A 15955-nucleotide genomic window follows, 5' to 3' on the forward strand; every position below is an offset into this window, starting at 1 on the left:
GCCACTCGTCTCCAAATTCACAAAATGCAACAGTGAGTAAAGACTCACTGTCCTTCTCAAAGCAGGTAACCCTATTGTTCCTCAGTCACAACAAAAGAGAGTTTTAAATTTCGCCTTCACTTGGGTCATAGGATTATTTATGGAGCAGCATATACAGAGCTCATGTTTTACTAATATAAAATTAATTAGTAAATGTTCAGAAAGTGCTTTGAAGATGAGGCGTTTGTAGGAGTGCTAAGTGTGATCATTATCATAAAACATAAAAGTTACAGGATTTCGTAAGCTAAATAGGTAGAGAATGACTGCCCCACACAGCACTGGAAGACAAGATGGCGCAGAGACAGGATCCTCAGAGACAGCACGTATGGACACCGCTGCAGCACAGGTAGGCTGAAGGCACATGGGAGGCAGGGGGGTTTGCCATTGCTCCTCAGGGAAATTCTCTGAAGGGACCAAATTATTTAAAGTAATTTCATGTGTATCCTAAAATTATTTTTAAAAATAACCTTTTTATAAAAATAGGAGCAATATATATCCCAAATGAAAAAAAAACAAGGATGATTAAGATTGACAAATCAGGAGACTATAGATGCTGGAGAGGATGTGGAGAAACGGGAACCCTCTTGCACTGTTGGTGGGAATGCAAACTGGTGCAGCCGCTCTGGAAAACAATGAGGAGGTTCCTCAAAAAATTAAAAATAGATCTACCCTATGACCCAGCAATAACACTGCTAGGAATTTACCCAAGGGATACAGGAGTGCTGATGCATAGGGGCATTTGTACCCCAATGTTTATAGCAGCACTTTCAACAATAGCCAAATTATGGAAAGAGCCTAAATGTCCATCAACTGACGAATGGATAAAGAAGATATGGTTTATATATACAATGGAATACTACTTGGCAGTGAGAAAGAATGAAATCTGGCCATTTGTAGTAACGTGGATGGAACCGGAGAGTGTTATGCTAAGTGAAATAAGTCAGGCAGAGAAAGACAGATACCATGTGTTTTCATTCATATGTGGATCCTGAGAAACTCAACAGAAGACCAGGGGAGAGGGGAAGGGGGAGAAAAAAGTTACAGAGAGGGAAGGAGGCAAACCATAAGAGTCTCTTAAATACTGAGAACAAATGAGGGTTGATGGGGAGTGGGGGGGAGGGGAAAGTGGATGATGGGCATTGAGGAGGGCACCTGTTGGGATGAGCACTGGGTGTTGTATGAAAATCAATTTGACAATAAATTTCATATAAAAAATAAAAAAGTGATAAATTTTAATCATTAGAATCCATTGATCTTGCTAATTTTTGTGAGACATCATTCCAGCAAAACTAAAGCATTCATGAAAAGTATGCTGAAACTGTTGAAGTAAAACTGGGGCATTTTACTTTTAGAAAGAATTTCATTTTGAAAATTGAAAGAATACAAGATAGTTATACGTATCTATTTCTAATGATGTATGTCGATAATAGAGACATTAATACTTATGTTCACAATAGGCTATTTTACCTTCAGGATGTGGCAGACAAAAATTTTAAGTATTAATTTTTAATTATTGAAACATCACAATGCTTCACTGCTAGACATTTTTGCTGGTGTGATTTAAAATTTTAGCGGGAAACAAAAACAGGGGATTTAACTTTTTCCCATTAGCTATGCCATATGCTCAGATAGCAGTTGGCCTGAAAAATCAAGCAAATGGCCTGGCTGGTTCCATGGTACACACAGATGAACAAATAATTTTTGTGTTTTGATTCTTAAGCTAATCAGATTAACACAAAGATAAATGTTCACATACGCATTGGTCTATACTCTAACAAGGGGCTTTGATACCCCTTGAGCCTGGCCCATATTTTTGATAAAATCTTTGGACAACTTTTCTGGTTGCACTATCTTGCCAACATCTAGATTCTAGGTGAACAGCTTAAGATTGTGCAGGATGTAACTTCACAATAAACAGCTTTAAGAAACAGTCATACATATTCACATTCATATTTAGCTTAATTAGCTATAAGGGAATCCCTGAAACGATTTCCAAATTGTTGCTGTTCATCCTCATGAGTTAACAAAAAGTCTAGTAAAAATGTTTAATCTTGGTTCTAATGTGTTTTATGCCCACGTTAACTCACCAACTCCTTATGTTCCATAAACAGTATGTGAGAAATAATGTGTAGACATACTCTGGTTTCAGCCATTCAAAGAATTAATAATTTTTAGAGTACAACTCACCAGAAAGCCACTTTTTCTGAAATCGCTAAATAATCCTCAATATCATTACCATTTTGTTGTTATACCTGAATAGCTTCAGGACACACTTAGTGAATAAATAAAACACTTTGAAAAAATTAAGGCATGCTGCTGAAATCAAAACAAGTTTTCTATTGCTCATGGCAACTACACCCAAGACCTAATTTCTGTCAAATAGGTAGTCTATTTTCAACCAACATTCCAAATAATAATAACACTTAGAGAAAATGGAATTTGTATATCTGGCATTGTTTTTTAGAGGAATACTTAAATGAACTGGATATTGACAAAGTTTAATTTTCCTTTTGAATTCAGGAATACATACACATGCACAGGGGAAACTTCTCCTTCTAGAGATCAGAAAAGAACCCTCATCTTAACTCTAACCCTAAATATGCTGATAATCAAAGGACAAATATCTACCTGGAATGCTTATCTTCCCTAGGTTTGAAGGGTCCTGAAGAGAAAATACTGTCTTACATGCCCTCTTTAAAATTAGGAAACAAGTGTGGGTATTTGTAAAGTCCCTTCCAGTTCTAAAAGACTACATGTCTCTCATTTTAGGAACTTTACACTGAGAGGAGTTTCAAGTCAATCTCCCTAGTAAACAAATTCTTGTTTACAAGAATCACTTTTTATATCAGCTTATAGACTAACAAGAGGAAACAACAAATAAAGCATATCTGTGTATCTATAGGTTCAATTATTATACAATTACCAATATCCATTTTTTTAACCTACAAAAGCAGCAGTTTTTAGATAGTTCAATCTATTAGAAGGGCACAGTGAGATGAACAGAAAATATACTCCAACTTTTTGCAACCAATTTCATACTACAATTAACACATTTTCATTGAGGTTTATTCCATGGCAAGCTGTGTTGAGTAAAATATACAGATATATATGCAGGTATGAAGGAAGATGCTTTAGGATAACATACTCATCTATGGAAATTAAGCTACCAGGTTTTACCATATAATTTAGTCATTTATCTCTTCCCCCAAATTTTAAGCACTATTCTAGACTCAGTCAGTTGGTCAGATTGTAGATACTTAGAAGGAAACATTTTCCGTGGTGTAGTGTCTTTTAGGGATTTTTATTTTATTTTATTATGAACCAAAACTGCTTTTGAGCATCATACTTTCATAGAAATATTAAGATATAGATTTTTATGTGCAAGATGAAAACCTAATTTAGACAGAATATATTTAAATGGTCAAAGTGGTTTTTAAGTAAAATGAAACTTCTAAAAACATGAGACTTGGAAATTTCACCTGCATTGGATATCTAGTTAATATTATCTCTTTAGGAAGTATCACCTATTCAGGGAATGACATTAACTAAAAAAATAAATTTTTGATAGGTATTTGATTCTGTTTTCCAGCAAAAATAAAATCAATGTAGGTATTTCAAACTAATCAGGATTTAGTATGGTCATTTCAATGCATATTGATATAAATATATGAAACACACATACACACAAACATAAGCATACATAGAATATTATACACAAGGGTAAAAACAAAAAGTATATAAAATACTAAATATATAACATCAAGTACATAATATAATCCAAAACATTATTGACTGAATTGTGTCCCTTCAAAATTCATACGTCAAAATCTTAACCCCTAGTACCTCAGAATCTGACTGTATTTGGAGATAGGGTCTCTGGAGTGGTAATTAAGTTGTAAGGAAGTCATTAAGATGGGCCTCAATCCAATGTGACTGATATCCTTATAAGAAAAGGAAATTTGGACACAGACATACACACAGATGAAAGACCATGTGAATGTGAAAACCATGGCCATCTACCAGCCAAGGCGGGAAACCTCAGGAGAAACCAATTCTGCCAACACTTTGATCTCAGCCTTCTGGCATCTAAAACTGTGAGGAAATAAATTTTTCTGTTTAAGCCAGAAAAAAAAAAAATTAGGACACACATATGTACAGAGGGAAGACCATATGAAGACACAAGAGAAAACCAGTCATCTATAAGCCAAGGAGAGAGTTCCCAGAATCTGCCAACAAATTTATCTCAGACTTCCATTCTCCAGAACTGTGAGAAAATAAATTTCTGTTGTTGAAGCCACCCAGTCTGTGGTCCTTTGTTAACCAGCCCTTACAAATTAGTACTACCAGTATATTGCAAACAAGCATATAGCATAAAGTACATAAAACAAAACTAATATTTTACAGTTCCTGCAGTTCACATTTATTAGTGATTTTGTTCATCACTGTATATCCCTTGCCTAGCACAATGTTTGGCACATAGAAAATACTTAATAAACATGAGTACAATAAACTACTTAATTTCTAAAAAAGGCATTTCCTCCACACACATTCTGTGTGTGCCAAAGAAAAACATTTAACAATATTGAAACATGGATGCATTAGAATAAAGTTGCCTCCCAATTCATAAATAATTTGATAGCTTATTTTAAAAGCTTTTATTACTGTTATTCTCTTACTCAGTCTAACTATTGTTTCCAAATTGTGTACGTCATCTCATGCCTCTAACATTCATGAGTCTATGAATAATGATGAATAATCTCCTAGAGCTTTTTAAAACTGTTTGGATTAAAAAGGTATTAAAAGGCAGGTATTAAAGGTATTAAAAAGGCAGGTATTAAAAGGCATTAAAAGGTATTAATGTATTAAAAAGGCAGACTTTAACCCTAAAATACTCATAGTTACCCTAAATGTAAATTATCTAAATATACCAGTAAAAAGACAGATATTAACAAAATAGATTAAAAATCATAACCCAATCATATGTTGTCTGCAAGAAACTCACTTCAAAATAACAATATAGGCAGGGGCACCTGGGTGGTTCAGTCAGTTAAGCGTCTGATTTCAGCTTAGATCAGGATCTCACAGTTTATGAGTTTGAGCCATGCATCAGGCTCTGTGCTGACAGCTCAGAGCCTGGAGTCTGCTTCAAATTCTGTTTCTCCATTTCTCTCTGCCCCCCACCCTCACTCAAGCTCTGTCTCTCTCTCAAAAATAAACATTAAATAAATAATAACAATATAGGCCACTTACAATTGCACCAAAAATAATACCTAGGAATAAACTTAACCAAAGAGGTGAAAGACCTGTAATTCTGAAAGCTATAAAACATTGATGAAAGAAACTGAAGGTGATACAAATGGAAAGATATTAAATGCTCATGGATTTGGAGAATAAATATGGTTAAAATGTCCATAGTACCCAAAGGAAACTACAGATTTAATGCAATCCCTTTCAAAATACCAACAACATTTTCACAAAACTAGGACAAAGAGTCCTAAAATTTGGACTAAAATATGGAACCACAAAAGACCCTGAATAGCCAAAGCAACCTTGAGAAAGAAAAACAAAGCAGGAGGTATCATAACCCCACATTTCAAATGTTCTACAAAGCTGGCTGAATGAAACATGGTACTGGCACAAAAATAAACATGTAGATCAATGGAACAGAATAGAGGGCCCAGAAATAAACCCATAATTATATGGTCAATTAATCTTTAACAAAGGAGACAAGAATATGTAATGGGAAAAAGACAGTCTCTTCAACAAATGGTGTTGGGAAAAATGGCAGCTACATCCAAAAGAATGAAAGTGGACCACTTTCTTACGCCATACACAAAAATAAACTCAAGATGGATTAAGGATCTAAATGTGAGACCTGAAACCATAAAAATCCTAGAAGAGAGCACAAGCAGGAATGTCTCTGACACTGGACATAGCAACATCTTTCTAGATATATCTCCTAAGTCAAGGAAAACAAAAGCAAAAATAAACTACTGGCACTATATCAAAACAAAAACTTCTGTACAGTGAAGGAATCAATAAAACTAAAAGGCAACCTGTGGAATGAGAGAAGATATTTGCAATGACATATCCAATAGTGTTAGTATACATCTCAGCAATTAAAAAATTGTTTTAAAGTACTATTGATATATGCAACAACCCGAATGAATTGTCAGAGCATTTTGCTGAGTGAAAAAAAGCAAAAGCCAAAAAGTTGCATATTGTAGGACTCCAATTATATAACATTCTTGACATGACAAAATTATAGAAAAGGAGAAGAGACTAGTGGTCACCAAGGGTTAAGGAAGGTAAGGGGACCTAAGGCAAGTGGGTGTGGCTATAAAAAGGCAACACAGGGACCCTTGTGATGGAAATGTTAGGTAACCTGACTATTTGAGTCTAAATACCCAATTGTGATACTGTACTATAGTTTTGCAATTTGTTACCGTTGAGAAAACTCATAAAATGTACAAGAGATCCCTTTGTATTTCTTACAACATATGAGTCTAATTGTCACAAAATAAAATGTTTAATTAAAAACTTTTAAAACACAAATACACAAACTTCTCTTCTTCTGAGGTATTCTGTAAGACAACTGACCCAGTGCCTTCGGTAAATCAATGTCATGAAAAATTTTTAAATGAGGGCAGAGTATGGAAGCTGTTTTAGATTTTAAAAGATAAGAAGTATAATAACCAAATGCAATGTGAAGATTTTGATTTGATTTTTGTTCAACAACAACAACAAATTGTAGAAGACATTTTGAGGACAACTTAGAGGTATTTGAATATGAATTTGGTATTAGAGCCTGAGGAATTATTGGTAATTTCATTAGGTATTACAATGGTCATGTTTTTTAATACCTTTATTTTTTTATAAAGAAAATAAAGTATTTACGGATGAATGTCATGATCTAATTACTTTTCTATAACCACTTTAAAACGTTTCAAAAACAAATGAAATATTGTAAAATGTTCACAGTTCTTAAATCTATGTGATGGATATATGGAGGTTTATTAAACTGTTCTGTTTTTAGGCATATTCAAAGTTTTCCATGATAAAATACAATTTCTCTTGATACCATTTCCTTCACTGTGTATAGTCCCATTTCTTTATCACCTTTTTCAGTAAAATCTTTTAAAGAATGGTCAGTGGTCATTGTCTCTAGTCACTTTACTTCCATTCTCTTTTGAAACCACCTCTAACCATTCTCTTCCCCTTCCACTCCTAAAACTTCATGCATCAAGGTCATCATTTACCTCGATAATGCTCATCCAATGGTCCATTTTCAGTGATCATTTCCTCATCCTGAGCTGTCAGGAACATTTGACACAGTTAACCTCCTTCCTTATGCCTGATACACTTCTTTTGGCTCCCAGGACACCACTTTCTCTTGCTTTTCCTCCTACCCTTGTTAATTGCCCCTCTCAGTCTCCTTTGCTTGGTCTTCCTCTTCTCCCTAATTTCTTAATATGAGAGTGTTCTAGTGACCATGTCCTGGTTTTCTCTATCTATACTTACTCCCTTGGTAATCCCTTCTAGTCTCAGATACTAACCTATATGTTGAAGAATCCTAAATTTATATTACTAGCCCAAACCTCTATCTCAAACTCCAGACTTGGATATCCAACCTACATCTCCATTTGGTTGACTAGGGGACATCTAAAACACAAAATGAACAAAAGTGAACTCATAGTCATCCCCTCAAAACTTGATAGATCAGCAGACTTCCCACTTTAGTTGAGGATAACTCCCTCATCAAGCTAAAGAACTGAAAACCATCTCTGACATCTCTTTTCTACTCATATTCCACACCAATGCATCCATAACTCCTACCAACTCTATACTCAAAACATATCCAAATTCAACCCCTTTTCATTTCTTCCACCTCTACCACTCTGGTCCAAACCAACATCAAATTGTTCTTGAATTATTATAATCATTTCCTATCTTATTCTGCTTTCATCCTTGCCCTTTATAATTTACTTTCCACAAAGCAGTCAGAGGGATCCCATTAAGAAATTAAATCAGATTGGGGCACCTGGGTGGCTCAGTCAGTTAAGTGTCCAACTTCGGCTCAGGTCATGATCACAAGATTCATGGGTTCGAGCCCTGCATCAGGCTCTGAGTTGACATTTCAGAGCCTGGAGTCTGCCTCAGTTTCTGTGTCTCCCTCTCTCTCTGTCCCTACCCTGCTTGTGTGCTCTCTCTTTCTCTCAAAAATAAATAAACATTTTTAAAGGAAATTAAATCAGATCATATTGTTCTGCCCAAAGCTCACATTTCACTCAGATAAAAAGCCAAAATTATTACAATGACCCACAGAGTCCTATGTGATGTGGGCCTTGGAACTTTTCAGAATTACTGTCTTACTACTATTATCCTCATTTGCTGAGTCAGTCACAGTGCCCTCCTAACATGCCCTTCCAGGAATATCCTACTCTCATAGCCTTTGCAAAGTTGTTCCATCTGCCTGGGACACTCCAGAAACCTGTATCGCCAACAACATCATCTGTTCAAGTCTACTCGGACTTTACCTTCTCAGTAGACCTAACCTGACCACTCTAATGCCACATCCTGCCACTACCATCTCACATACCCTCCCACATTTCTGATCTTTAACTAGCTCTACTTTTCCTATAGCACTTAAGATTTTTTTAACAGTTATATATCTTATTTTATTAATCATACTCTACGTTGGTTATCTCTCCTCAGTAAAATGTAATCTCCATAAGGAAAGAGATCTTTGTTCCCATTACTATGCCTAGTCCATAGAACATCTATAAATATTTGCTAAATGAATGTTTTAGGATTACCATTATTATTCATATGTGCTGAAAAATAAGCAGGCCAAATATTATATCTACTAGTTCTACATGTTATTTTTCAAGTTCAGCAGTCCATTGAATCCATAAAATAAAAGAATCCATTTTTATACTTAATGTCAAGTCCATACTATTTCTTATAGTGTCCTATATCTTGCTCATATTAACACTTGCTTTTCCTGTACCTTTCTATTCAGAGGAACAGAGCCAAACACAATAATGAAACTCACAACATGTGGAAAGATTACCCTGGGTATCTTAATGCTGATTATTGCTGCAGTAATCATCGGACTCATTGTTTACTTTGCCACTTATGGTAAGTAGTCACTGTGTCTGACTTACTAATCACACAGAATTATTGATTCCATTATTGGGAAAATTATGAATTTTGAGAATGGAGGAAGGAAAGAAGTCAGACAAAGTTATGTAGCAGAGAGAATTTCTTAAGTTTAACAGCATTTACTAAAAACTGTTCTTTAGTGACTTTTGGCTCAGGATATTCTAAGTGCAGAGATTTGGTGTATTCTTTTTTAAATCCAGCTAAACTTTGGGTTCTGGGAATATGTTGATGAATAAGCCACAGTTCCTCCCACAGTTCCTTTCTGAAGAGATAATTGATGAGTTAACAAACATAAAAGCCCCTACACTGTGGGATTCTAAGCTATTTTGTTTCAAAGCTTATAATATTTCCCTCATGGAATATTTTCTTCTCATAAAATTCTTCCTAAAAAAGTATAATATTCCCTACTATTGAGGAATATAATTTAAAAAGTCAATACAAATACAAATTTTTATTAACTTTGCATAAAATAGGAAAAAAATATGGGATCCTCAAGATCAATCTTTCTTAAATACAGAACTTTATACCAAATTTGCCATGTGCTGTTCTTGTAACTTTCTTTAACTATTTCCTAACCTCTTCAAGAATGAGGACCTTTTTATAGAAAAATATTTTTTTTTACATTCGCACAAGAGAATACTTTGTTGACATAATAAAGACAACTATAAATTTAGCAATTCTTTTAAAATTAACTTGTATTGGGGCGCCTGGGTGGCGCAGTCGGTTAAGCGTCCGACTTCAGCCAGGTCACGATCTCGCGGTCCGTGAGTTCGAGCCCCGCGTCAGGCTCTGGGCTGATGGCTCAGAGCCTGGAGCCTGTTTCCGATTCTGTGTCTCCCTCTCTCTCTGCCCCTCCCCCGTTCATGCTCTGTCTCTCTCTGTCCCAAAAATAAATAAACGTTGAAAAAAAAAATTTTTTTAATTAACTTGTATTTAATTAACTACATCTACCTATGTCTGAAAATCAGTAATATGTACAAGAATCATCATTTTTTAAGTCTAGAACAATGGCTGGTGTATACATAAATATTTTTCCCTAGAACCATCTTCTGTTATCACCATGCTGCTATCCTATGTAATTCATGGCTCATAAATTGGGTACCACTGCTTTAGAATAGAATAGTATTTTCTGAAAAAACACACTTAGGAAAAAACTGTCTAGCTAAGTAAACAACCATTTCAGTTTATAAGGTGAAAAGAATTTCCATAGAGAAAATAGAGTTGTACACAGTGGAGTAAAGAGGTCCTCTCCCCAGAAATTGTTTCTACTGCTATACTTCATCTTCCATACACACCCTTCCTAGACATAGACTGTGTGAACATGATCCTTGGTAGATTGCAATGCCAGCTGCTACCAAAGCCAGGCCAAGAGTCAGAGTCATGCAATATGCTCATAAATCCTTGAATAAGATTTGCTCACTCAAGACATAGACACAGAACCTGCTGCCTTTCATCAAAAGTACAAAAGTGCCAGAAACTAGAGAGAAGAAAAGATATTTAAAGAGGTTATCTTTGGAGATAGGTATGCTGTAAAGTTTTCATACTATGAAGACCTCCCCAATACATGAATAATAGATGTTTTCCCTCTCATGTCAAGCTGAGAAATGAGCTTTGAAAGAGAAACCAATTTCAGAAAAACCTAGAAGGAAACTCGTTTTAAATATGTACTAAGTTCTTAGAGCACTAAAGTAGATGACAAATTCTTAACCATTCAAGTAAGGACCTAGAGAGGTCCACATCCAGTTAATGAAGTGGGAAAGGAAGAATAACAGGACTGGGTGAGTAAAGAGCTTGGTAAGAGGGGAAAAAAAACTTTACATCAAGTTCAAACTGTGATTTAAAAGCAGACCTGGGCATTTTAATTTCTGAATTGAGACCATGTTTTGTGGTTTATGGTGACCATAATACTATTTGCTACTAAAGAATTTAAAAACAAAATTGTTTTTATGGTTACTAAATTATACTTGTTTGTAATGCCAGTATATATATTTGTGTGTGTGTGTGTGTGTGTGTGTGTGCATAATCACCATTTGCAATTTATTCTAAAGCAAAATTCTATACTGATATGTTCAGTAGGCCTAGAAGAATCTACCTATGTGAAAAGGAATATGAATTCTAATATATTTATGATCTCACTCTTAGAGTTAGCCATACATATTTCCAGAAATCATAAACTTTAGTGACTTATAAAAACTTCTAAAAAGGAAAATATTCCTGATTAAGTACCTCTGCATCAGAATAGGTAAGTTTTGTTAACAATGTAAGTTTTCTCAAGTCATAGTAAGCCTGTGGGAACAAGAATAGAACCTCCTGAGACTGTGTTAAGTACTTTGATAGGGCTTATCTTTTTAAAAGTCATTGGTTTTTCACCTTAAGTTCATATACCTGATGCCACAATATCTTACATGAACTAAAACACTAAATGAATCGAATGATCCTTTTAAGAAAAGGATTTGTCAGTAAATAAACCAAATCTCAGTCCGGTGAACCAAATTTTAAACTTTTTATGCAGATGCTCTGGCATGGCATCATATAGAGGCAGCCTTACGATGCTTCTCTTTTGGATGAAGCTTTCAGTACCATTTGAATATTTTCTAGTTCACTATGCCAGACTCCAAACCTGAAAGCAATGAGCCATCTCCTCACAAAAACTGGAAAGACAGCTGGAAAAACCAAAGCCCCACACAAATATTCACCCCAGGATACCTATCTTTGTCTGCTTCCCATGACTCTATATAATGATAATGTTGTGTTTTCTGTTTGGTTAACTTTTTAAGAGATAAATAGATAAGAAAAAAGAAAAAAGGCAACTGAAATTACCCAGATTCAATTCAACAAGCATTCATTGGGTGACTACTATGTATTTAATGGCAAATACTAGGCTAGGTGCTATAATGGAGATATAGCAGTAATGGAGGAGAGTTGCTAGAGCATCACACTACTCTTGAACTAAAAGTGTTCAGCAGGGTCAGCACAATTTTCCAACAAAGGGCCAGAAAGTAAATACTTTCCTCCTGATGAGCCATTATAGTCTCTATTACAACTACTTGAGTCTATTGCTATGCTAGAGTAGACAATACATAAATAAATGTAGTGCTTCCCAATAAAACTTTATTCATAAACACTAAAATTTGAATTTCATATAATTTTCACATGTCACAAAATATTATTCTTTTGACTCTCCAACTTTTAAAAAAAGTAAAGACCTTTCTTTGTTCACAGGCTACACAAAACCAGGTAGTAGGCTAGATTTCATAGTTTGCTGACGCCTAATCCAGAGCAATGAATTTTAATCCTGGCTGTACCTTAGAATCACATTAGAAGGAATCTGGCAGAGAGCAACTGAACCAAGTGAATGAAGTTAACATCAGCGCTAATGGGGCAAATTGATATCAGGTGCCTAATATTTGCCAAAGGACACATAATAACTGCTGTTTTCTTACTGGCCAGAAAAACAGGTAAATTATGATTTAAATCTAATCATAAAAATATCAGTTGTATTCAAATGTCAAGCCATATAAAGTGCCCATTTTCTATAATTTCTAATTGTGTATTTAAGTAAGCTTTCTTTAAGCATTTTGGAGAGCATGTATCCTCTAACCTACAGAAATTTCTCAGGTTTCTGGGCCATTAATACCATCCTGTTTAGATATGCATTTTCTTAATCCTGGTCCACAAAGAGCTGACAGAGCATGGAGGAGACCTAAACACTATTCTCCTTCTTCACTAATATCCCAGGACCCACCTCATCCCCCATAAGACTCATGGATATCCACACCTTCCCAAGTTGATCTATTGCAAAGGGAACGTTTTCAGTAGTTGCAGGTCAGTAATTCATAGTAGGAATTGCTTAAGGAATATCAGAAGTCTGAATGGAGAAAGGGGAAGTCTACATGGAGAGAGGGCTCTGGGCTATAGGGGAGAAGGAGCTAAACTTGACTGCCATAGGAAGACATGGAAAAAAAGTAGTTGAAACAAACTTATTAGGCAGGAACACAAGAGGTATAGAAGTAAATGTCTGCATGTTCTAAAAGCAGGGCCTTGCAGGAGGAAAAGTAGACACGGGCCCTGACCCAGGAAATAATACTTACCTGAGAACCTTCCATTTCTGTCCTTTCCTCTTCCTTTGCTGTGTTTCTTCCTTTGGTGAGGTTATGTAGAGAAATTACATCTCATCTTGAGAATATTCCTTTAAAGGCTTCAGCACAGACCCTTCACCTGCTACCACCACAGCCAGACAGAAGGGCCTTGAAATACAAGAAAGACCCCTTTTGAGTCCTTTCTTTCAGGAGAGCTTCAGAAGTAATAAGTTCCTACATGGAGTCTCTCCTTGCCTATCTTCAGGGAACTTCCCTTCCTACAGATGCCCCAAAATTCTCCTACAGCATGTATAATACAGGCTACATTGACCTGCCCCCACCAAATCCAGGTAGAACAGACCCTATTACCTCCCCTTGAACCAAAGGCTGAACTCAACTCTCAGAAATATACTCAGCGACCCTCATACTTAACCCTGGCCTCACCTTAGGATCACCTGGAAAACTTAATTACAACATTGATGCTCCCACCCAGAATAGACAGACTATGAGAAAGGGCACAAGTGATGACAATTCCTAAAACTCCACCTGTGATCCTAATTGGAAACCCAGGCTGAGAGCTACTTACCCAAGCCTTGCTTCTCAAGCTTTAATGTGCATAAAAATCACTTGAGTAGATGTTAACCAGACTTACTGTGTGATATAAATATATACTTATATACATAATATATATAATATGTATGTATATATAATATATATAAATATGTGTATATATTTATACTTGATATACATATATCAAACCATTATGTTGTATGCCTGAAACTAATATAATGTTATATGTCAATTATATCTGTTTGTTTTTTTTGTTTTTTTTTTTTAATTTTTTTTTTCAACGTTTATTTATTTTGGGGACAGAGAGAGACAGAGCATGAACGGGGGAGGGGCAGAGAGAGAGGGAGACACAGAATCGGAAACAGGCTCCAGGCTCTGAGCCATCAGCCCACAGCCTGACGCGGGGCTCAAACTCACGGACCGCGAGATCGTGACCTGGCTGAAGTCGGACGCTTAACCGACTGCGCCACCCAGGCGCCCCAATTATATCTCAGTTTTTAAAAATCACTAGGAAATTTAAAACATGTTTTAATAAAAATACAAAGAGGTGAATCAGTCAGGATCAAGTCCTCCCTGGAGCCCTAAACCCTAGCTCAGCGTGTGTCCTGATTATTTGAAAAATATGACTCTTCTAGGAAGGAAAAGAACAATGAAAATAACACTTAGAAGAAATTCTAGGTCATAAATGTCTTTTGTTGCTCAAGGTCTAGGTTACATTTGAAGGAGAGGAGCTTATTTTTTATTATGATAGTCTGCTGGTTCTTCTGAATGTCAACATCAACACCTAGTATACCACTCTACTTTCTAATTAAGGGTTTGGTGTCTTACAGATACCAGAGCTAGATAACGGCTTTCCTCTTTAGCGTTTGAAATTCATTTAGTAGTTTAAGAAGTTAATATAACCTAACATTGCCTCAATACCATAGATTCTCAATCTTGATATTCTAATAGAAAAATAAAAAGTCATAGAGTATTTATGAATAAAAATATATAACAACAAAAATACTATGGTCTTCAGAATTTTCTTTTCCAGATTTATTGAGATATAGTTGACACATTGTGTAGCTGAAGGTGTACAGTGAATTAATTTGATACACCATATTGAGTTGAAATGATTACCACCATAACATATATTATTTCAGACGTTTCATTGTTACTGTATAGAAACACAACTGCTTAATGTATGTTGATTTTCTATCTTGCAAATTTCCAGAACTCGATTAGTTCTAGTAATTTTTTTTGGAATCTATAGGATTTTCTATATCACATCATCCGCAAATAATGACAGTTTTACCTTTTCCTTTCCAATTTGGATGCCTTTTATTTCTTTCCCTTGCCCAATTGCTGTAGCTATAACTACTAGTACTATGTTGAATAAGAGTGAAGACAGTGGGCATCCTTGCCTCATTCCTGACCTTACAGGAAAAGCTTTTAACCTTTCACCACTAGATATGATGTTGGCTATGATTTGTCATATATAGTTTTACTATGTTGAGGTATGTTTCTTCTAGAATCTACGTGTTGAATGTTTTTACATCATGAAAGATGTTGTACTATATTCTATCAAATTATTTTTCCTCATCTATTGAGATTATCATGATTTTTATTTTTCTTCTGTTAATCACATTTATTGATTTGTGTATATTAAAACATCTTAGCATCCCAAGAATAATTTCCATTTGATCATGGTGTATGATCTTCTCAATGTGTTGTTAAATTCAGTATTTTGTTGAGGATATTTGCACCTATATTCATCAGGGATGTTAGTCTGTAGTTTTCTTTTCTTGTAGTGTCCTTACCTGGCTTTAGTGTCAAAGTAATGTTGGCTTCATAAAATGAGTTTGGAAGTATTCCCTCTTCTTCAATTTTTAAAGAGTTTGAGCCCTCTCTCTTTCTCTCTCTTCTCATTGTGCCCTCCTAGTTTATGGAATGGAGAGGTACAAAAGGACCTGAGAAAAGCTGAAAGAAAAAATTTAATTTATAGTGTATTTGATGTATTAAAATAGTATAGTCCAGTTTAACACTCAACTCAGCTTTACTTTTCTATAGTTTTAAGTTTGATTTCTTTCTTCTATTTACTTAATTTGCAGTGCTTACAAGTC

At 35.3% G+C, this 15955-nt stretch overlaps 1 protein-coding gene across 1 annotated transcript in view; it reads left to right on the top strand.

Moving 5' to 3' along the window:
• The first annotated feature begins 329 nt into the window (after positions 1–329).
• The window catches only part of LOC123596456 (transmembrane protease serine 11C-like), a 53178-nt gene continuing 37552 nt past the window's right edge, over positions 330–15955 (top strand). The window contains exons 1-2 of the mRNA XM_045474947.1: positions 330–385; positions 9062–9180. Coding sequence (XP_045330903.1) covers positions 330–385; positions 9062–9180 — 175 coding nt within the window. The remainder of the gene's footprint in view (positions 386–9061; positions 9181–15955) is intronic.

Source organism: Leopardus geoffroyi, chromosome B1 (assembly GCF_018350155.1).
Source record: "Leopardus geoffroyi isolate Oge1 chromosome B1, O.geoffroyi_Oge1_pat1.0, whole genome shotgun sequence".
Taxonomy (NCBI): domain Eukaryota; kingdom Metazoa; phylum Chordata; class Mammalia; order Carnivora; family Felidae; genus Leopardus; species Leopardus geoffroyi.